Here is a 23,849-nt window from a genome sequence, read left to right as displayed (position 1 = left end):
AGCCCCCCTGCACACCTGGGCGGAGCTAAAAACAGCAAATCAGATTCCACCCATTCAAGTCAATGGAAAAAATGTAAAAGGCTGCCATTCTCACAGTAATCAAGCCAGAGTCCCCACACTTGGCACAGTTGGTCACTTGGTGTCTGAGGTTACAAATCCAGGAAAAGTGGGCGGACCATAAAACAGCCAATCAAATTTCAGCCGTTCATTTTAAATGGGAAAATGTAAACTGCAGCCATTCTTACACCGTTAATGGCAATGTTCTCAGGGAACAGTAAATTCGGGCGCCTGAGGCAAGTGGACAAATCGGGTGCCGCCATTCACTCCCATAATAAATATCGTTTAATGGGCGCCCGACAGGAAAAAAGGGCGCCGGAGAAAAATAACGTTTTATAAGCGGCGCCCGGAGACTTTTACTGTTTTATAACTGCTTCTCATGATTACACATTATTTTATGATTTATAATTTTTTTAAACATTATTTTTAAACGAAAAACAGTACAATCTTTTTTAAAACATTATTTTTAAACGAAAAACAGCACAATATTTTTTTCACACGTTATTAATGCTTATCACAGGGGGGTCTTAGGTTTAGGCACCACCAGGGGGGTCTTAGGTTTAGGCATCAACAGGGGGGTCTTAGGTTTAGGCACCACCAGGGGAGTCTTAGGTTTAGGCACCACCAGGGGAGTCTTAGGTTTAGGCACCACCAGGGGAGTCTTAGGTTTAGGCACCATCAGGGGAGTCTTAGGTTTAGGCACCACCAGGGGGGTCTTAGGTTTAGGCACCAACACAGGGGTCTAGGGGTTAGGGGTAGGTACAGGGAGGGTTACTTACTATTTTTTTTTAAACGTTATTATACGTTTCACTGAAGATTAACGTTTTCACAATTGCCAATTTCATGCACATTATTTAATGATTTATAACTTTATAAAACATTATTTTTAAACGAAATATAGTACATTATATTTTTGAACGTTATCCATGTTTATCGTTTAAAACCCGGCGCCCTTTTTTCCCAGCGCCCCTTTTTAACGTACGCATGTTCTCAAACTTTGCACAGTTGGTCATTGGGTGACAGATTAAGATTTTGGAAGGTGGGTGGAGCCTACAACAGCCAATAAAAATTCACCTTTTGATTTTCAAAGGGAATATTTCATCTGCTACCATTCTCTTATACTGGTAAAAGCAGATGCCTCAAACCTGGTACAGTTGGTCACTGGGTGACTAGGGTCCTAATTCAGGAAGGGGGCGAAGCCACAAACAGCCAGATTTGTTTATTTTTCAATAGGAATATACAAAGTATTGATACCAAGGACCCCAAAGCTGATAAACTTGATAATTGAGTGACTGTATGTCAAGGTTAGAAAAAGTGGGCGGTGCCAACAACTTCATTTTTTACATTGCAGGGTTCCCAAACTTTACACAATTGGCCACTGGGTGACTGGGATGAATATTCAGAAATGTGGGTGGAGCCTACAACAGCCAATGAAAATGTACCTATTGATTTTCAAGGGGAATATTCACATTGCTACCATTCTTACACTGTTAGTGGCAGAGGCCTCAAACCTGATACAGTCAGTCATTGGGTGACTGGGGTCCAAAATCACTAAAGGGGTGGAGCCACAAACAGCCAATCAGATTTGTTAGATTGATTTCAGCCATTCTGTTATTGTTATTCTGTTACGTTCTCAAACGTGACACAATTGGCCACTGGGTGACTGGGACTAATATTCAGAAAAGTGGGTGGAGCCTACAGCAGCCAATCAAAATTCACCTTTTGATTTTCAAGGGGAATATTTACATTGCTGCCATTCATGCACTCTTAATGGCAGAGGCCTAACATCTGCTACAGTCAGTCACTGGGAGACTGGGGTTTAAATTCTAAAGGGAGCGGGCCAAAAACAGCCAATCAGATTTGTTTCATTTCAATGGTAAAATGCAACTTATTGATGCCAAAAACCCCAAAGCTCATAAACTTGGTCATTAAGTGACTGTATGTCAACATTAGAAATAGTGGGCGGAGCCAAAAACAACTAACTTTTTACATGGGGAAATGTAAACTGCAGCTTTTCTTACACTGTTAATGGTAGGGTTCTCAAACTTCACACAGTTGGTCACTGGGTGACTAGGATTATTATTAGGAAAAGCAGGTGGAGCCTACAAGAGCCAATCAACATTCAACTATTGATTTTCAAGGGGAATATTGAAACTGCAGCCATTCTCACACTGTTAATAGCAGAGGCCTCAAACCTGCTACAGTCGGTCGTTAAGTGTTTGGGGTTCAAATTCAGTAAAGGGGTGGAGCCAAAAACAGCCAGATTTCTTTTCTGGATAAACTGCTTCCATTACCACAATTTTTATGCCAGGATCCCAAAAGCTCACAAACTTGGTCATTGAGTAGTGACTGTGTGTCAAGGTTACAAGAAGTGGGTGGAGTTAAAAACAGATTTTTCTGGGAAATTGTAAACTGCAGCCCTTCTTCACTGTTAATGACAGGGTTCTCAAACTTAGCATAGCTGGTTACTGGGTGACTGGGATTAATATTCAGAAAAGTGGGTGGAGCCTAAAATGCCAATCAAAAATCACATGTCACTTTTCAAGGAGAATATTAAAATTGCTGCCATTCTTGCACCGTGAATGGCACAAGCCTCAAACCTGGTACAGTTGGTCATTGGGTCACTGAGGTTCAAATTCAGAAAAGGGGACAGAGCCACAAACAGTGAATCAGATTTGTTTCATTTCATGGGAAAATACAAATTATTGATGTCAAGGACCCCAAAACTCACAAACTTGGGCATTGAGTAGTGACTTTGTGTCCAGGTTACAAAAAGTCGGCAGAGCCACAAACAAATTTCACTGGGAAAGTGTAAACTGCAGCCCTTCTTACACTGTTTATTTCAGTGTTCCCAATCTTTGCCCAGATGGTCACTGAGTGACTGAGATTAATATTCAGGGAAGTGGGTTGAGCCTATAATAGCCAATCAAAATTCACCTGTTGATTTTCAAGTGGAATATTTAAATTGCTGCCATTTTTACATTGGGTGACTGGGGTTCAAATGCTGGAGAGGGGTGAAGCCACAAACAGCTGATTTGTTTAATTTCTATGGTAATATACAAATTATTGATGCCAAGGTCCCCAAAGCTCACAAACTTGGTCATTGAGTGTTTGTGTGTTAGGGTTAGAAAGTGGGCGGAGCTAACACCAGTCAAATACATACCCGGGCAACGCCGGGTCATCAGTGGGTGGAGACAAATACAAATGTCACTACGAAAATGTAAACTGCAGCCATTCTGTTAATGGCAGGGTTTTTAAACTTTGCACAGTTGGTCACTGGGTGACTGGGATTAATATTCAGAAAAGTGGGTGGAGCCTACAAAAGTGAATCAAACTTCACCTGTTGCTTTTCAAGGGGAATATTTAATTGCTACCATTCTTGAACTGATAATGGCACAGGCCTCAAACCTGGTACAGTTGGTTATTGGGTGACTGGGGTTCAAATTCTGAAAAGGGGGTGGAGCCACAAACAGCCACTCAGATTTCAATGCAGATTATTGATACCAAAGACCGCAAAGCTCACAAACTTGGTCAGTGAGTAATTGTGTGTTAGGGTTAGAAAAAGTAGGCGGAGCCAACACCAGCCAAATACATACCCGGGCAACGCCGGGCAATCAGCTATAGTTTTAATATAAACACTGCTACTGTACATAAAACCCACACATTTTATCTGCCTATTTGTTTTGGTTATCACACGATTTTAATTATGTCCCTAGTACAAAGTATGGTGACAATATATTATTTGGAATTAAAGGTGTATTTTTTCTTTTTTTTTTTTTTTCTTTACTATTTTCATGTGCACGTGCACGAGAATGTACGTGCACGCATGGGAGCGCGCACAGCAGCAGCAGCACCGTCTGACTTATAAAAACATCCTGGAGCCATTAACCCTCCTGGCGGTATACAAAATTCCGCCAGGAGGCAGCGCAGCAGTTTTTTTTTTTTTTAAATCATGTAGCGAGCCCAGGGCTCGCTACATTATAGCCGCCCGCTTCGATTGCCTTCGGCGATCTCCGATCAGGAAATCCCGTTCAAAGAACGGGATTTCCTGGAGGGCTTCCCCCACGGCGACGGGGCGGGATAACGTCACAGACGTCAGCGACGTTGTGACGTCATTGGGAGTCCCGATCCACCCCTCGGCTCTGCCTGGCACTGATTGGCCAGGCAGCGCACGGGGTCGGGGGGGGGCCGCGCGCCGCGACGGATAGCGGCGATCGAGCGCGGGGCGGCGGCGATCGGTGTGCTAGCGCAGCTAGCAAAGTGCTAGCTGCGTCCAGCAAAAAAAAAATTAAGTAAATCGGCCCAGTAGGGCCTGAGAAAACCTCCTGCGCTGCTTACCCCGAACTACGGGGTTACCGCCAGGAAGGTTAAGAGGCTCTAGCAGGACATTTTTATAAGTCAGCTTGTCATTAAGTGGTTAAAATAGATAAAAAGAGACCCTATGGGATACTTACCTCGGCAGGGGGAAGCCTCTGGATCCTAATGAGGCTTCCCCTGTTCTCTTCACCCTCCGGGATCCAGCGCTGTCAGATGCCGAAAATCCGCCTGGGCTCCAGGATCATAGCGATCTTGCGTAAGCCTCGTGCAGCATGCATGCATAGTAGAGTGGATCTGATCGGGCTCTGCTATTTCCGGCTGTGCCAGAAGGAAAGCCACTACTGCATCTTTGTGAGACTAACACAGGATTGTTATGATCCAGGAGACCAGGCGGATTTTCAGCGGCTGACAGCGCTGGATTTTGGAGGGTGAGGAGGACGGGGAAAGCCTCATTAGGATCCAAAGACTTCCCCCTCGCGAGGTAAGTATCCCATAGGGGCACTTTTTACCTTACAGATTCTCTTTAAAGGGACTCCGCGCTCTAAATAAAAACAAAATTGGTACTCACCTGGGGCTTTCTGCAGCCCAGTGTAGGTCGGGAGGTCCCTCGGCGTCCATCTGGCTCTTCTCCCAGGGCCTGGTCAGAAATGGCTCCCTGGCGGCTCCCGGCGACACTGGGCCCAAGTGTCGGGCTCCTTCTTCCTGAAACGTCACGTCTGTCGTCACCACGCCGGCTGCCTCGCGTCATCACGGTTGCCGGCGTGACAGTACTATGCGTACCTGATTTAATCGCGCAGTACTGTCACGCCGGCAGCCGTGATGAAGCGAGGCAGCCAGCGTGGTGATGACAGACGTGACGTTTCAGAAAGAAGGAGCCCGACACTCGGGCCCAGTGTCGCCGGGAGCCGCCAGGGAGCCATTTCTGACCAGGCCCTGGGGGAAAAGCCAGATGGACACCAAGGGACCTCCTGACCTACACTTGCAGAAAGCCCCATGTGAGTACCAATTTCGTTTTTATTTAGAACTCAGAGTCCCTTTAAGGCTCTTTGCACACTGCATGCGATTCCGATTCCAATTTCTAATCGGTTTTTACATCCGATTCCGATTCTGATTTTTAATCTTTACTGCACGCTGCGTTTTTTCCTCTGTTTTTCTGTTGATTGCATTCAGGGAAAATCGGAAATTGCAAATCGTAATTGGAAACAGAATCAGAGTTGCAAAACGGATTTGCAGTGTGCAGGGAGACTGAGTCATTTAAGGAGAGAAAAATTGTGAGTTAATAAGTATGGTGAGATCATTTGACAGAAAAGCTTTGTGAATCAGCCCCATTGCGTGCAATATAATATATTGTGTAATGTGCTAGGTCTGTGCATTGCACAGAGACATTTTTTACATTCGACCTTTAGTAGTTGAGTGTTTGACTACCAGCGCTCTAAAAACCGCACAAACATGACACGTTCCTTGACTTGTTTGCTAATCCTAAGTCCTCACAGATATCGTTATAGAAAACCAAATAATTAGGCAAGTGGGTAAAGTTTGTTATTTCTTAATCATTTCCAGTAAAGCACAGAAATTCCTAAATGTTTACGTTAAAAAATACAGCCCAAAGGTTGTGATTATTCTGAGGACCAATAACTTTATCTTACTGTACTGACCTTTGCAGCCAGAATGAACAGGGCTTTTGAAATGCCTTTCACAGAGCCAGATCTTTATCATGATGGTTCCTAGGCTCTGCTGCTCTCTAACGACCCTTGTTGCTGCCATTGTGTCTCTGTGAGATCTGCAACTTTCTACTGGGATCGGGTGTCAATTTTTGGACATTATCAAAATATCACATCTCCTTCTTCTTGCATTATACCCTCCACTATGTATGGTTCTACTTTTCTTTCTCAAACATAGAATTCCTCTCCAGCCAGGGGAGGACTGGCCAGGGGGGAAGGGGGGAAATTTCCCCTCAGGCTGCCTCTCATTTAATGATTTAGGGCTGGTACAGTGCCTGGTACATGCTTTTGTATAAGGCAATGTGAACCACTAGGCTGGCTGAGGGAAATCAATGCCTAATTACAGAGTAATTAGAGGGTGGGCAAGTTGGTAAATATAAACAGCATGATGCAGAGCAGAGGCTTGCCTGCAGGGTCCGTGGGAAAATATCTGTTTGATTTCGGGTGGAAATTGGTTGAAAGTATCGTTCTGAGATGCTGGGAAATCTCGGGCTGATGTGGTCGATCCAGTGATAATCACAAACAATGAACGCGACGGAAACCCTGGCCGCTGTAACTCAAAATGTTTTATGTGCCCCCCACCCCCATTGCCAGTGCATTATACTTTACCTGTCACGCTGTCCCTCATGTGTCCTTGCTGTATTTCCCATGTGACTTTTGGCATATAGCACGTGGGGCACGCGTGTGATGAAATTTGGGCCCGGGCTGCCGTGAAAATGGGCCTCTAGTTTGTGTTTTCCCTCCAGGCCAAAAGGTCCCAGTCCTCTCCTGTCTCCAGCCCTCAGCCTCGGGTATCATGGTTGCTTCTTAGCTCTCCACCTCACAGGTCAGGTCTTCTCCTCAGATGTCAGATCACTTCTGAAGCCTTCCTACTCAACCTCAGCACATGTTCTCCAATGTAAGATCACATCCTCAGCCCTCCTAATCAGGTTTGAGGTCTCCTCCTCAAGCATTACTTTCAAGTACCAGGTCTCCTCAATTGTCAGGTCTCCTTCTCAGCTCTCCACTTCAGGTGTCAGGTCTCCTCCTCAGTCCTATACCTTATTTATCCAGCTGAGATCAGAGGAGGAGATCTGACACCTGAGGCTTAAGACTCAGGACACCCCTATACTCGGTAGACACAACATTCCTTCTTTGTCACCATATTAATTAAACTCCATATCCTAATCTCAACTTTATTCTGTCCTACAACTTGCTAGGAAGGAAAGGATAGTCCTTTAACAGTAAGGCTCAGCAACTCAGCACCTAAAAAGAATTATGATCCTTTCACAGTCACGTGATTGCTGTGAGTTATATAATCCTCTATGCACTGTAGATCAGCCTTTCTCAAACTTTCTACCCTGGAGGAACCCTGCAAATAGCTTTTGGATCTCAAGGAACACCTGCAAAAAAATTTTTGATCTCGACGAGGAACCCCCGCATTTATTTTGCAGGAGGCGTGGTCTTTAAAAGTATGTGTGGCTGTTTATTTCACTACCCCTATTACACTGTCACTCATTATACGACCTCCTAAGCCCCTAATTTAGTGCTTCTTGTTACAGTACCGCCTATTATAGTGAGCTCCAATATACATCCCCACGATGTGGGGAGCCAAGGAGTACTCAAGGAACCCTGGGGTTCCAGGGAACCCTGGTTGAGAGTCTGCTGTAGAAGATGCTGTGCAGTCACAATACTTTTTATCCTTTTTCTCCAATCCTCTAGAACAGGGGTCTCAAACTCAATTTACCTGGGGGCTGCAGGAGGCAAAGTCAGGATGAGGCTGGGCCGCATAAGGAATTTCACAATCGCGGCGCACCGCCACCTCTGCTCGCCCCTCTTACTCTTCCTTCACAGAGAGGGGCGGGGAGAGGCAGCGATCCGTGCGGCGATTGACGTCAGGAGGGGCAGAGCTGAAGCTGAAAGCTCTGCCCCTTCCAGGAAATGCCGGCGGATTGCCCCCCGGGCGATTTGGGGGCTCTGCAGCCCTCGTTTAGTGGCGGGGATGCGGTGGATTACTTGGGAGCACAGAAGTGAACTATGAGGAAGCTTTTGCCGGCGAGGGCCACAAAATATTGTATCGAGGGCCTGCGAGTTTGAGACCCCTGCTCTAGAATGATCCAACCAATATAGCTACTGTTGATTCTAGGTAATTTCCCTCACTGATTACCCTCATGAGACATAAGAAGTCAAACCATAGCCACAGCCAAATAAGGCTGTCTTCCGGGAGGTGTGGCTGAGCTCTGGACCACTATTTCTCCTAATCAGGATGTAGAAGGGTAGTACCAGGCTCGCGTACGTTAAAAAGGGGCGATGGGAAAAAAGGGCGCCGGGTTTTTAACGATAAACATGGATTACGTTTAAAAATGTATTTCGTTTAAAAGTAATGTTTTTAAACGTTATAAATCATTAAATAATATGTATTAAATCGGCAATTGTAAAAACGTTAATCTTTTGTTTAAAGAATGAAACGCATAATAACGTTTAAAAAAAAAATTACTAAGTAACCCTCCCTGTACCTACCCCTAACCCCTAGACCCCCCTGTTGATGCCTAAACCTAAGACCCCCCCTGTTGGTGCCTAAGTAACCCTCCCTGTACCTACCCCTAACCCCTAGACCCCCCTGTTAGTGCCTAAACCTAAGACCCCCCTGTTGGTGCCTAAACCTAAGACCCCCCTGTTAGTGCCTAAACCTAAGACCCCCCTGTTGGTGCCTAAACCTAAGACCCCCCTGTTGGTGCCTAAACCTAAGACCCCCTGTTGGTGCCTAAACCTAAGACCCCCTGTTGGTGCCTAAACCTAAGACCCCCCTGTTGGTGCCTAAACCTAAGACCCCCCTGTTGGTGCCTAAACCTAAGACCCCCTGTAATTTTTTTCGTTTAAAAATAATGTAAAAAAAAAAAAGTAATGTTTTTCGTTTAAAAATAATGTTTGGGGAAAATATTGTACTGGTTTTCGTTTAAAAATAATATTTAAACATGTATAGATCATTAAATAATGTGTAATCATGAGAAACAGTAATAAAACATTAAGTCTCCGGGCGCCGCTTTTAAAACGTTAGTTTTCTCCGGCGCCCTTTTTTCCTACCGGGCGCCCATTAAACGATATTTATTATAGAAGTGAATGGCGGCGCCCGATTTGTCCACTAGCCTCAGGCGCCCGAATTTACTGTTTCCCCAGGGCATGGTGAATATTTAACCCCCCTTCCCTTAGGATCATAGGCATGGGGAAGGGGGGGAGTTTGAGGGACCCAGGAACAGTGACATATGACCACTACTAACACAAATAAAGGGATCCGACTGCAGCTTTCCCTTTTTTGCACACGTCACATTACAGATGATCTTAATTTACTAATCCAAGGTTTTCACATTGCGTTCCTGGCCTCAGTGTTGCCACAATCACAAAAGTAGAAGATGAATGGCAGCAGACACCCACATTTGTGAGTTATCAGACCTTTAGAGCTTTAACCATCTGCTACTGCAGAGCTCCATTGAAAGGAATAGGCAAACATTGCATGCATGTGCACATATCCTTATACATCTCCTGCCCAATGCCTTTCCCCCCACCCACTCCATCCTCTAGGACTGGTATTACCCAGTGAATATGAAGCCAATAAGCACGTGTATCCATACCGTATCCATACCTTGTACCATACTAAACCGCATGGTCTATAAGATTGGAGGTACACACTGCACAAGAGGGATGGCAAAGCCCCCCCACCCCTTTCTAGAGCAATTCAATGATACGGAGGCTTTTCCCAACCTTTGGTGCCCAGGACCAGGGGGATGTTAGGTTGACATCAGGGGCGTAACAATACACCCTGCAAGGGATGCAGCCGCAGAGAGGCCCAGAAGCATCAGGGGGCCCCATGGGGGGAGGAGTTATTTTTCCTGTCCTGAGAGACTGACAACTAAGGGTGCAGAGAGAAAAAGCCTTCTGCTCTCTGCACAATTGTTCTAATGACTGCATCTTCTCAGCCACTGATAAGTAATCATACAAATTGACTTTTTTGTGAAATCCCTTATGCGGCCCAGCCTCATCCTGACTTTGCCTCCTGCGGCCCCCAGGTAAATTGAGTTTAAGACCCCTGCTATAGAGCCTTCCTGCTCCTCTCCTGGTCCCGTAGTTCCTGTCCTGGCTTCCCAGTTAGCAGGCTCCAGCCCATGAGTCGAATGGGTCAGAGACTCCTCTTTCTTCCACCATGGGAGGCTTCGGCAGTCTTCGGGAACCTGAGTGCTCCCGAAGACATGGTGCTCTGTACTGCGCATGCGTGAGTACGCAAGAGAGCGCACTCGCACATGCACAGTATGGAATGGCCCGTCGTCGTGAGCACTCAGGTTCCCGCAGACTGACGATGCCTCTTGCGGTGGAAGAAAGAGCAGTCTCAGACCCATTGAACCATAGGCTGGAGCCTGCTTACTGGGAAGCCAGTACAGGAACTACAGGACCAGGAGAGGAGCAGGGAGGCTCTATAGGACCCAGAGCCTTCCCTCTCCTTAGGCGAATATCTGTTTTTTGTTTTTTAACGCTGGCTTCAGACTCACTTTAAATCTTCTGAAAATCTTCAATTTCGATTCTGACAGTATTTCTGCGGCATTATTGGTGGATGAGGGAAGACGTGATTGAACAATATTCTGGAGGGAAGGGGGATCGTGTTTTTTTTTTGTTTCTCAGATTTGGGAAAATGGATGCAATGTGTTTCTATAATAGGGAGGGTACTTAAAGCATGCCTGAGGGGACATGTGACATGTTGAGATAAACATGTGTATGTACAGTGCTAAACATATTAACAACTTAGCTATTTTTCTTTTACTGCCTGAAAGAGTTAATCTTCAGGTGTGTAAGTGACAGCTTCTCTCTTGTTGAACCCTTGTTGAATTGTATAGCATAACCTTCACTAATAAAGGAATTACGGCCATAAAACATTCCCTGGCAGAGAACAACTTCTAAGAGCAGAGGATAGATAAAAAAGGTCAACAGTTCATAGATTTTAGCTCTGGGATTCTTGAGAGACTGCCATTAAGCAGATACAATAAAACATTAAATTTACTTTGTAAATGACATGAAATAAAACCATGGGTTATCTAAAAAAAAGTTATTTTTAGGAGTAAGATGATAGATAAAATTGTTAATTAGTTTATTTTCACCTCAGGTTCACTTCAAGTGGTTCTGCTGCAATATTTTCAGGTGGCCTTTTGTCCCGATATGTGTTACGTTTTACCCCAGTTGACATTTAACTGATATTTGAAGAACATTTTAGTAAAAAAAAAAGCAAGAAACAATATTATTATATGTAATGTGTATCGGATCAGTGAATAATGGCGCACAGCGCCTATGCATAAAAATGATGCAGCATTAAAAAGATACGCTTATCGCTATTTATCGTTAGTACTGCATAATAATGGCGCACAGGGAAAAAAGAAGAAAAATGGCACACACTAACGTTATTTATCAATAGTGGCACACATAGATAGAAGGATGAAGCCGGCACCATCCTTCTATCTACTGCTCAGATTCTGGAGTGTTGCCAGAAACGCCGTGGCACATCAAGCCTGATCTCTCAGAGGAGTGCTCCACCACCCACTAACACTCAATAGTGGCACACACTAACGTTATTTATCAATAGTGGCACACACTAACGTTATTTATCAATAGTGCCGTTCATTTGCCAAACAGCAGACGTTATTGCCCACAGTAACGTTATTTATCAATAGCGCCCTACATAAGCCAAACTGCAGACGTTATTTAACTGCAAAACGGTGAATGGATTTAATGTAACACTGTCAAGGTTAGTGTTAGGCACCACTGGGGGGGTCTTAGGGTTAGGCACCACCAGGGGGGTCTTAGGGTTAGGCACCACCAGGGGGGTGGTTAGGGCTAGGCACCACCAGGGGGGTAGTTAGGGTTAGGCACCACCAGGGGGGTGGTTAGGGTTAGGCACCACCAAGGGGGTGGTTAGGGTTAGGCACCACTGGGGGGTCTTAGGGTTAGGCACCACCGGGGGGGTCTTAGGGTTAGGCACCACCAGGGGGGTGTTAGGGTTAGGCACCACCAGGGGGGTGTTAGGGTTAGGCACCACCAGGGGGGTGGTTAGGGTTAGGCACCACCAGGGGGGTGTTAGGGTTAGGCACCACCAGGGGGGTGGCTAGGGTTAAGCACCACCAGGGGGGGTTAGGGGTTAGGGATAGGTACAGAGAGGGTTCTGTGTGTTAACACTAAATAGCGATAAGGCTTTAACGTTAAATAACAATAAGGCTTTAACGTTAAATAGCGATAAGCGGCAAACAGATTAGCGGCAACACCGTGCGCCATTATTCGCAGGCACCATTTTCAGATGGATCCAATGTGTATTGTGTCAACTGTGAAGTGGTGTACAGTGACTTTGTAGAATACTGTGATTTGTATTATTAACACTTTGTATATTCACACACTGCATCATGCCATCTAACACAAAACTTCTATTTCTTTTCTCCTCCTATTTAGTTAACTACCGGGTCTTCACCATGACACCTGATCTGAAGCCAATCAGCAAGCCAGTAGCAGTGCACATCCTGGTAAGACCGTTGTTTGTTTTTCTTTCTCCGTCACAGGTCTCTGCTTCACAACCTTCCCAGATAAACCCCTCACAAATATACCTAGTTGTGCAAATTGGTGTTTAGCAAGGTCTGAGAAATGTTTTACATACACTTTCTGTTGGGGTTGGGTGCAGGGCTGGATTTACCGTAAGACACAGCAGGCACATGCCTACAGGCGCCTGATGTTGGAAAGGCAGATCACTCCTCTCCCCTAGTGCCTCCCTCCCACCTTCCGTATGCAGAGTCCTGATGAGAATGTAGAGGAGAGATTACTCACCCATCTCTGGGCATTTCACTAACGAGATTTCCCTTCAGCGAGGGGGCACCTCTAGCTACTTAATACTGAGGGTACCTCTGGCTACCTAATGCTAAGGGCCACCAGTAGCTACTTATTATGGGCAAGGTAAGTAAAGGAAAAGTGACAGCTGGGCCAGCCAGCACACTTGCGTTGCATTTGGGGTGGGGGGGAGGGGTTAGGTTCATGAAGGGCAAAGCCTAGGGTGCCAGGACATCTCTGCCTATAGGCTCCTGGGATGTAAAACTGGGTAAGGGAATACATCATGGGATGGTTAATTCAGTCTAGTGCATTGTTCGATCCACCTACCCTGCTCCCATCTGACATTGCTCCTTCAATTTGTATAGCAACAGAACACATTGCTAGCTCATAGGCTAGCAAAGCATCTGTACAGCCTCAGTTCTGCAATGTTGCTCAACATGCCTCATACATGAGTGTGAGGTTTAAGCCACATTCAGCACTCCCCTCTCCCAAGCGGGAGCCTCTCCACCCATGACCAGCTCCACATCCTGTATGGTCACGCTAAATTTTAAAGTGCAACAGAGAAAAACTAGTATAAAAGATTTATACATACCTGGGGCTTCCTTCAACCCCCTCCCCCCATGCATCGTTCGCTCCCACAATGGGCTTGATTCACAAAGCGGTGCTAACCTACTTAGCACGTCTAAAGTCTTTAAACGTGCTAACCAGGGTGCTAAGTAGGTTAGCACCGGATTTCTCAATTGATTAACCTACTTAGCACCCTGGTTAGCACGTCTAAAGACTTTAGACGTGCTAAGTAGGTTAGCACCGCTTTGTGAATAAAGCCCAATGTCTTCCTCCTCCTTCTCCTGGTCCCAGTAGAAGCCTGTAAGTTTGGGGTCAGATGGCACATGCGCAGTGAGGCTGCACGCGCCCCTCCATTTCGCTCCCGCAGCTGGGTGCGTTCTAGGCGGGGTGCGGCATGTGGCTGGCCCACACATGCGCAGTGCGCCCTGACTCGCCAAACTTACGGGGCTTCTACTGGGGCCAGGAGAAGGCGGAGGAAGACGTCGTGGGAGCAACCTGGAGGAAGCCTGGTAACCCTGCCTGTGCTGATAGTGTAGGTTTTATACAACGGAGGTCCGTGTTTACTCCCACAAAGAAACTTCTTCAGATCTGTTGGGTAAAGGAGATTTTCCGACATTCACTGGTGCAGGTAATCCAATTTCTCCAGCCCACACTTACTACTTGTGCAAGGATCAACAGTTATCAACCTCCTGAAAAGGCATTGCTGCACGACCTCAAGTTGAGGACTTGGAACAGCACACTGCAGGCGAGCGCTGTAATAACAGCGCAGGAGATTTGGGTGCAGCCGGCACCACCATAAAACCGTAATAGGAATTACGGCTATAGTGGCGCACAGTGAGTAACTTTGGCGCCGTCAGAAGACGGGGCTGAAGTTACTTTTAAAACACTAATTAGTCCGCCAGCATTAGCTGGAAGCCAAATTACATCATTACTCAACATCCACATGGACCTAGAGGGGGAATAGTAATTAACACCGCCGGGACTTGTGCAGCAGCAGGATAAGCCATACTGGCTGTATCCTGCACCCAAGTCTCCCTGCAGCGATTTTATACGTATGCCACTGCAGGGCAGTTTTCTAGGCATAGGCAGACAAGGACTGTACTCATCACCCAAGGGCATTAAACAGTTTGAAGTTGCCAAATAAGTGTTTCCCAGTAAAACAGTGCGGTAGTTAGCAAAAAACAAAACACAAAAATAAAGTGTTCTCATTCGCTATTTATGTCTCTAAAATCTTAACTGAGACTTGGGCATATTTTTAATATGGCTGAGAAAAATGGAGATGAGAAATAAGTGGCAGTGTTAAGTTTTATTAGTTAGCTAACTTTATTAGTTTATAATTAGCTTGGGATATGAAGCCTTACTTTATTTCTAGTGATGAGCAGAATTTACGCCTATGTGTAATTACACACCGTAATTCGCATTTACGCATCGTAATCGTAATGTGAAATTTGAGAGATAAGCGTAATTAATTTTTTATGCAATTGTAAGCATTTGTAATTACGTGTGAATTTACACGTAATTTATTTGTAATTTCTTGCCGACTTGGGCTGTGAATAGCACAGCTCCTATACATGTTTTTGCTACCAAAATTGCTACATATGTTAAGGAGGATAGTGGGTACAAGTCAAAAAAAAGATTTACCTTGTAGTTTTTGAGAAAATTGAGTTTAACCACTTGCCGACCGCCCACAGCCGATGGGCGGCGGCAAAGTGGATGCCGAAAGGACCGCAATACGGCCAAGGGTGTTGCGTCCTTTCGGCATGCCGGGAAAGCTATCGCGTCATTGATGACGCGTGCTTCCCCCGGCAACTGGCTCCGCCCACCCACGACGACAACCCGCCGGCCGTTCGGAAGCGCCGGCGGGTTGTTAACCCCACGATCGCCGCTACAAAGTGTATAATACACTTTGAAATGTATACAAAGTGTATTATACAGGCTGCCTCCTGCCCTGGTGGTCCCAGTGTCCGAGGGACCACCAGGGCAGGCTGCAGCCACCCTAGTCTGCACCCAAGCACACTGATCTCCCCCCCCCACCCCCTGATTGCCCACAGCACCCCTCAGACCCCCCCCCCGCCCACCTCCCAGACCACTGTTTACACCCAATCACTCCCCTAATCACCCATCAATCACTCCCTGTCACTATCTGTTAACGCTATTTTTTTTATTAGGTCCCTAACTGCACCCTGGGGACTCCTGATCTCCTCCCCACCCCTCAGATTCTCCCCAGAGCCCCCCCCAGACCCCCCCCCCCGTGTACTGTATGTATCTATGCCCCCTGATCACCTGTCAATCAACAACCATCAATCAGCCCCTAACCTGCCCCTTGCGGGCAATCTGATCCCCCACCCACACCATCAGATCGCCCGCAAACCTGCCGTCAGATCACCTCCCAAGTGCATTGTTTACATCTGTTCTCTCCTCTAAACACCCACTAATTACCCATCAATCACCCATCAATCACCCCCTATCACCACCTGTCACGGTTACCCATCAGTTTAGAGCCTAATCTGCCCCTTGCGGGCACCCAATCAACCGCCCACATGCTCAGATTGCCCTCAGAACCCCCCTTATCAATTAGCCAGTGCATTATTTTCATCTGATCTTCCCTGTAATAACCCACTGATCACCTGTCAATCACCCATCAATCACCCCCTGTCACTGCCACCCATCAATCAGCCCCTAAATTGCCCCTTGCGAGCAATCTGATCACCCACCCACACCATCAGATCGCCCGCAAACCTGCCGTCAAATCACCTCCCAAGTGTATTGTTTACATCTGTTCTCTCCTCTAAACACCCACTAATTACTCATCAATCACCCATCAATCACCCCCTGTCACCACCTGTCACTGCTACCCATCATATCAGACCCCTATCTGCCCCTAGGGCACCCAATCACCCACCCACACCCTCAGAACGCCCTCAGACCCCAGCCCTGATCACCTTGCCAGTGCATTGCTTGCATCTATTCCCCCCTCTAATCACACCTTGAGACACCCATCAATCACCTCCTGTCACCACCTGTCACCCCCAAGCACACCTACTCATTAGATCAGGCCCTAATTTGCCCCATGTGGGCTCATGATCACTCGGCCAAACCCTCAGATCCCCCTCAGACCCCCTTCCGATCACCTCCCCAGTGCATTGATTGCATCTATTTTCCCCTCTAATCACCCCCTGAGACACCCATCAATCACCTCCTGTCACCCCCCTAGCACTCCTATTCATCAGATCAGGCCCAATATAACCTGTCATCTAAGAGGCCACCCTGCTTATGACCGGTTCCACAAAATTCGCCCCCTCATAGACCGCCTGTCATCAAAATTTGCAGATGCTTATACCCCTGAACAGTCATTTTGAGGCATTTGGTTTCCAGATTATTCCTCACGGTTTAGGGCCCCTAAAATGCCAGGGCAGTATAGGAACCCCACAAGTGACCCCATTTTAGAAAAAAAGACAGCCCAAGGTATTCCGTTAGGTGTATGATGAGTTCATAGAAGATTTTATTTATTGTCAAAAGTTAGCGGAAATTGATTTTTATTGATTTTTTCACAAAGTGTCATTTTCCACTAACTTGTGACAAAAAATAAAATCTTCTATGAACTCACCATACACCTAACGGAATACCTTGGGGTGTCTTCTTTCTAAAATGGGGTCACTTGTGGGGTTCCTATACTGCCCTGGCATTTTAAGGGCCCTAAACTGTGAGTAGTCTAGAAACCAAATGCCTCAAAATGACCAGTGAATAGACGTTGGGCCCCTTAGCGCACCTAGGCTGCAAAAAAGTGTCACACATGTGGTATCGCCGTACTCAGGAGAAGTAGTATAATGTGTTTTGGGGTGTATTTTTACACATACCCATGCTGGGTGGGAGAAATATCTCTGTAAATGACAATTTTTTGATTTTTTTTACACACAATTGTCTAGGTGTGCTAAGGGGCCCAACGTCCTATTCACAGGTCATTTTGAGGCATTTGCTCTCCAGACTACTCCTCACGTTTAGGGCCCCTAAAATGCCAGGGAAGTGTAGGAACCCCACAAGTGACCCCATTTTAGAAAGAAGACACCCCAAGGTATTCCGTTAGTAGTATGGCGAGTTCATAGAAGTTTTTATTTTTTTTGTCCCAAGTTAGCGGAAAATGACACTTTGTGCAAAAAAAAAACAAAACTCAATTTCCGCTAACTTGTGACAAAAAATAAAATCTTCTATAAACCCACCATACTACTAATGGAATACCTTGGGGAATACCGTGGGGCCCTAAACCATGAGGAGTAGTCTAGAAAGTAACCAAATGCCTCAAAATGACCTGTGAAGTCCTAAAGGTACTCATAGGATGTTGGGCCCCTTAGCACAGTTAGGCTGCAAAAAAGTGTTGCAATTATGCAAGTATGGCAATATGTGGTATTGCCATACTCAGAAGAAGTAGTATAATGTATTCTGTGGTGTATTTTTACACCTATCCATGCTGGGTGGGATAAATATCTCTGTAAATAGACAATTGTGTGTAAAAAAATAAAAAAAATTGTCATTTACAGAGATATTTCTCCCACCCAGCATGGGTATATGTAAAAATACACCACAAAACCCATTATACTACTTCTCCTGAGTACAGCAGTACCACATGTGTGGCACTTTTGTGCACCCTAAATGTGCTAAGGGGCCCAAAGTCCAATGAGTACCTTTAGGATTTCACAGGTCGTCACAGGATTTTGAGAAATTTGGTTTCAAGACTACTCCTCACGGTTTAGGGCCCCTAAAATGCCAAGGCAGTATAAGGACCCCACAAGTGACACCATTTTAGAAAGAAGACGCCCCAAGGTATTCCGTTAGGGGTATGGTGAGTTCATAGAAGATTTTATTTTTGTCACAAGTTTTTGGAAATTGATTTTTATTGTTTTTTGTTTCACAAAGTGTCAATTTCCGCTAACTTGTGACAAAAAAAATCTTCTATGAACTCACCATACTCCTAACAGAATACCTTGAGGTGTTGTCTTTCTAAAATGGGGTCACTTGTGGGGTTCCTAAACTGCCCTGGCATTTTAGGGGCCCTAAACCGTGAGGCGTAGTCTTGAAACCAAATGTCTCAAAACGACCTGTGAAATCCTAAAGGTACTCATTGGACTTTGGGCCCCTTAGCGCAGTTAGGGTGCAAAAAAGTGCCACACGTGGTATCGCTGTACTCAGGCGAAGTAGTATAATGTGTTTTGGGGTGTATTTTTACACATACCCATGCTGGGTGGGAGAAATCTCTCTGTAAATGACAATTGTTTGTAAAAAAAATCAAAACATTGTCATTTACAGAGATATTTCTCCCACCCAGCATGGGTATGTGTAAAAATACACCCCAAAGCACATTATACTACTTCTCCTGAGTACGGCAATACCACATGTGTGCCACTTTTTTGCAGCCTAACTGCGCTAAGGGGCCCAAAGTCCAATGAGCACCTTTAGGCTTTAAAGGGGTGCTTACAATTTAGCACCCCCCAAAATGCCAGGACAGTAAACACATCCCACAAATGACCCCATTTTGGAAAGTAGACACTTTAAGGCATTCAGAGAGGGACATGGTGAGTCCGTGGCAGATTTCTTTTTTTTTTTGTCACAAGTTAGCAGAAATGGAAACCTTTTTTTTTTTTTGTCTCAAAGTGTCATTTTCCGCTTACTTGTGACAAAAAATAAAATATTCTATGAACTCACCATGCCTCTCAGTGAATAATTTGGGATGCCTTCTTTCCAAAATGGGGTCATTTGGGGGGTATTTGTACTATCCTGGAATTTTAGCACCTCATGAAACATGACAGGTGGTCAGAAAAGTCGGAGATGCTTCAAAATGGGAAAATTCACTTTTGGCACCATAGTCTGAAAACGCTATAACTTTTACCCAATCCAATAAATATACACTGAATGTTTTTTTTTATCAAAGACATGTAGCAAAATAAATTTGGACAAAAATGTATACAGAAATTTTACTTTATTTGAAAAAGTTTATCACAGAATGTTAAAAAAATAATTTTTTGACAAAATTCATGTCTTTTTTGATGAATATAATAAAAAGTAAAACTCGCAGCAGCAATCAAATAGCACCAAAAGAAAGCTGTATTAGTGACAAGAAGTAGGTTGTATAACCGAGCAATAAACCGTGAAAGCTGCAGTGGTCTGAATGGAAAAAAAGGCTCTGGTCCTTAAAGAGAACCCGAGGTGGGATTTACTTATGCTAGTGGGGCACAGAGGCTGGTTGTGCACACTAACACCAGCCTCTGTTGCCCCATGGTGTGCCTCCAAGACCCCCCTGCACGCCGCTATACCCCCCGCAGTGCTGGCGACACGCAGCATGTCGCCAGCACAATGTTTACCTCTGCCTGTCTGTTAGCGCCGCTCCCCCGCCTCCTCCGTATCGGCACTACCCGCTCGCGTCACTTCCCTCCAATCAGCGGGAGGGAAGGGACGCGGGCGGGTAGCGGCGATACGGAGGAGGCGGGGGAGCGGCGCTAAAAGACAGGAAGAGGTAAACATTGTGCTGTCGACACGCTGCGTGTCGCCAGCACTGCGGGGGGTATAGCGGCGCGCAGGGGGTCTTGGAGGCACACCATGGGGCAACAGAGGCTGGTGTTAGTGTGCACAACCAGCCTCTGTGCCCCACTAGCATAAGTAAATCCCACCACGGGTTCTCTTTAAGGGGTAGAAAGACTGTGGTCCTCAAGTGGTTAAAAATACAAAGAAAAATGTTTTTTAAACATTTTTTTTAGCTTAAAAAACATTTCTCTTTGCATTTTCAAAATTGATTTTCTCAAAAGCCACAAGGGGTTTTTGAAACAATTTTTTTGAGTTGTACCCACTATTTTGTTTTTGGGTTGTACCCACGATTCTCCTTAACATTTGTAGCAATTTTAGTAGCAATAACATGTATTGGGGCTTTGCTATTCACCGCCAAAGTCGGCACGAAATTACACGTAATTATGCGTAATTTCATGCGTAATTACAAATGCTTATACAAAATCAATTGAATTAACAATTCATAATTACGTATAGTGGTAAATGCATAATCGGCTGATTGTGATCATCACTGTTTATTTCCATTCATGATTTTCTTGAAAATGTCGAATATTTAGCTGTTGAGGTTTGTGTGTCAGTATATATTTATATAGTGAGATTTTTCCTTCCTTCTCAGACTCCGGAAAGCGTTAGTGTGGAGGAGAAGTCCCAGGCTATCAACAAGGGGATCAGCTCCTTGACTTACAAACTGAATGAACTGGCAAGGTAACACCTATTTTTAAGTTTAACACCAGAAAATGATACACATAAGTAGAGAAGAAGAAGTTGACAGTTTTTGAATTAGTTTTTCTGCAAACTACTCTGTTCGCTTCTGTTCTGTATTCCATAATGGTTTTAGATGGGAATGTTTAGGTTTCTTCAAATCCCTGAAAACATGGTGTCCTCCAGGTCATACTTTCACCACACGCCCTAGTAATAACTTTATCACTCCCACTTAATGGTGGAAGTGATAATTACACCACTAGTTACACCCAGGGCCGGATTTACCATAAGGCACGGTAGGCACGTGCCTACAGACGCCTGATGATGAAAAGGCGGCTCACGCCACTACCTAAGTCCCTCCCTCCTTCCCTATGCAGAGTCCCTAGCAGAGTGTAAATGAGAGGTTACTCAACTGGGTCTAGGCATTTTACTGACCAGATCTCCCTTCAGTCAGGGGAACCTGTAGCTACTTAATACTTGGGAACACCTCTAGTTCATTCTGGAGGATACTGTAGCTCTGGGCTGGCTACCTAATAGAAAGGTGCACCTGTAGCTACCTTTGATGGGCAAGGGAAGTAAATGAAAAAGGACAGCTGGGACAGCCAGCACACTTGTGGTGCAGTTCGGTGGGGGAGGGGGGGTTGTTGTAGGTTCATGGAGGCCAGATCATCTGTGCCTATAGGCTCCTGTGAGGTAAATCCAGGCCTGGTTACACCTCCACCACACCCACTAGCTACACCTTCACCACACCCACTAGTCACACTGTTATCCTCAGAAGGCATAAGTGGGCTCCCTGTGAAACTTTGGATGGGACCCCCTCCCCCTCCTTTCCCCCCACCCCCTCACTTTCTGTACAGGAAAAATGAGGACCAATGTTATTCAATTGGCTAGTGCACACTTGAATGTGTTTTCTCCATGCGGATAGAAACAGGCACCAGTGAAGCCCTGCATGCATTTTCTCTATCAATTACATTAGCTTCTGTGATACAACTTGCATGTTTTTACAGACACACATGGTGTGCCAAAAATGCATACAGAAAACTGGCAGACAAGTGTGCTCCCAGCCTCAGCTTATTACACTCACTCTGTCCACCTCTGCTGAAGCAGAACTGGCTCTGCAGACTTTTCCAGCATCACTACAGTACACAGCACTTGGGGAGGGGTGGAGAGGCTGGGCGCTGTACACAAGACCCTGCTGCACACTGAATAGGGACTGTCTACAAATCTTTACATACAAAACTTTGTATATTTTTTATCATTGGCTGAGCAGATGCAGCCATTAGAACAATAGTGCAGGGAGCAGAAAGTTTTTCTCTCCATGACCTTAGCTGTCAGTCTCTCAGCACAGGGAAAAATAAACTTCCCTCCTCACGGGGCCCCCTGCATCTTTTAGGCCCCCCTGTGGCTGCATACATTACAGGGTCTATTGTTATTCCCCTGGTCATCATCACCCACCAGTTACACCTTCATTTCACCTTCACCAGATCTCCAGTAACACCTTCACCACATAATTGTTCCATGTGATTTTTGTTGACATCAGTTCAGATCTACACATCACAAGAGACAAAATTCAAATTTGTATCTGCAGCTACATGCATAGCTCAGCCTGTGAGAAAATATTGGGTGTGTCCATTGTCTGATTGTTACAGATATGTGCAGTCAGTTACATATACAGGAAGAAGGGAGTTGCTGTGGCATGTATTCAGGAGTTTGTATTTTACATAGAGTATTACAAAAAAGTAATACTAAACCTGTTCTCAACAGAAATTGTATATGATGACAACAAAAATTGAAAAACCACCCCAAACCCCTCCCAATCAGGACTCCATTGTCGTTGGTTGTCAAAATGCATGCTACGAAGGGCACCAATGGACAGAAGCGTATCTAGACGGGTGCAGGCATCGGTTTGTGCCATGGGCGCCACAGCGCCAGGGTTACCATGGCTGTCCCCTACTCCCTTGTGGCCTACTACCATACTGGGAGATGCCTCTCGGGTATTTGTACCTCCTCTTATACTGAAGGGCATCTCTCACTACCTATACTGGGGGGGCTATTTATACTGGGAGACATCTCTCACTACATACAGTATATTGGCAGGGAGATATTAATTATATGGGGGCGGGGGGTGAGAGACACCTGTCGCTACCTATATTGGGGGGTTACTTATTCTGGGGACACCTCTCATGAGTCACGACCTGTACTGTTGAAGGAATACTTGGGGGGGGGGGGGGAGTGCTGTACTTGTACTGTAGAGATGGAGATGAATGGATCTGCCTGCAATTTCTGAAAAATGCATGTAGCAGTGCTGCGCAGCGCTGTCTATGCCCTTCTACCGTTCTTGCGTGTCGCGTACTATATGCGCTGCTAAAATGCGCATGGCAGCGTGTATAGTCTGAACGAGGCCTAACTACGTCGACATGTACCGGTTGGGTAACCTAAGCTGGAGGTTACCTGCACTGAGTTAACGACCTTTGCCTACCTATACTAGGGTGCTAGCTGTGGTTACTTATACTGTGGGCGCTACTTATACTGGGGGAGGGGACTGGTATCATGGGGGGGGGGCAATTTCAGTGTCTGCCATAGGCGCTATATTACCCTGATACACCCCTGCCAATGGATACAATAAAAGCATATAGACGGACGCAGTGGATCCATTCAGAATGTTGGATCTGCTGTAACTGTACCAGAGGCATAACTACAAATCATGGGGGCCCGCAGCAAGGTTTTGATGGGGCCTTTTGATGTTCACAAACCTTCCTTTGCCTCTTCTTGGTGACCCTCACAGCCTGGGGGGCCCATCTTACAAGGCTCATAACACAAGTGTGGCCATCAGGGTCGTCACACCCATAACAAGTGTAGCCACAAAAACACCTGATCTGGAGTGTCAGAGAGAGGGAAGGTTAGTAGTCGGCCCCCACACTCCTCTGGGCCTCTCTGCAGTCGCAGGTGCTGCTCCCTCCCAGTTACGACACTGACTGTAACCATTCTTAAAGAGAAACTGTAACCAAGAATTGAATTTCATCCCAGTGAGCAGCTGATGCCCCCTTTCCCACAAGATATCTTTACCTTTTCTCAATCGGATCAAGGCTGATTTTGTGGTGAAAC

The 23,849-nt window shown here is 45.7% G+C and overlaps 1 protein-coding gene across 1 annotated transcript in view; it reads left to right on the top strand.

Moving 5' to 3' along the window:
• LOC137562604 (venom factor-like) overlaps positions 1-23,849 on the top strand; it is a 278,606-nt gene that overhangs the window by 11,807 nt on the left and 242,950 nt on the right. Inside the window, exons 4-5 of the mRNA XM_068274108.1 lie at positions 12,555-12,625; positions 20,659-20,747. Of these exons, the coding sequence (XP_068130209.1) occupies positions 12,555-12,625; positions 20,659-20,747 (160 nt within the window). The remainder of the gene's footprint in view (positions 1-12,554; positions 12,626-20,658; positions 20,748-23,849) is intronic.

Source organism: Hyperolius riggenbachi, chromosome 3, assembly GCF_040937935.1.
Source record: "Hyperolius riggenbachi isolate aHypRig1 chromosome 3, aHypRig1.pri, whole genome shotgun sequence".
NCBI classification, from domain to species: domain Eukaryota; kingdom Metazoa; phylum Chordata; class Amphibia; order Anura; family Hyperoliidae; genus Hyperolius; species Hyperolius riggenbachi.
This window is presented reverse-complemented; position numbering and strand designations above follow the sequence as displayed.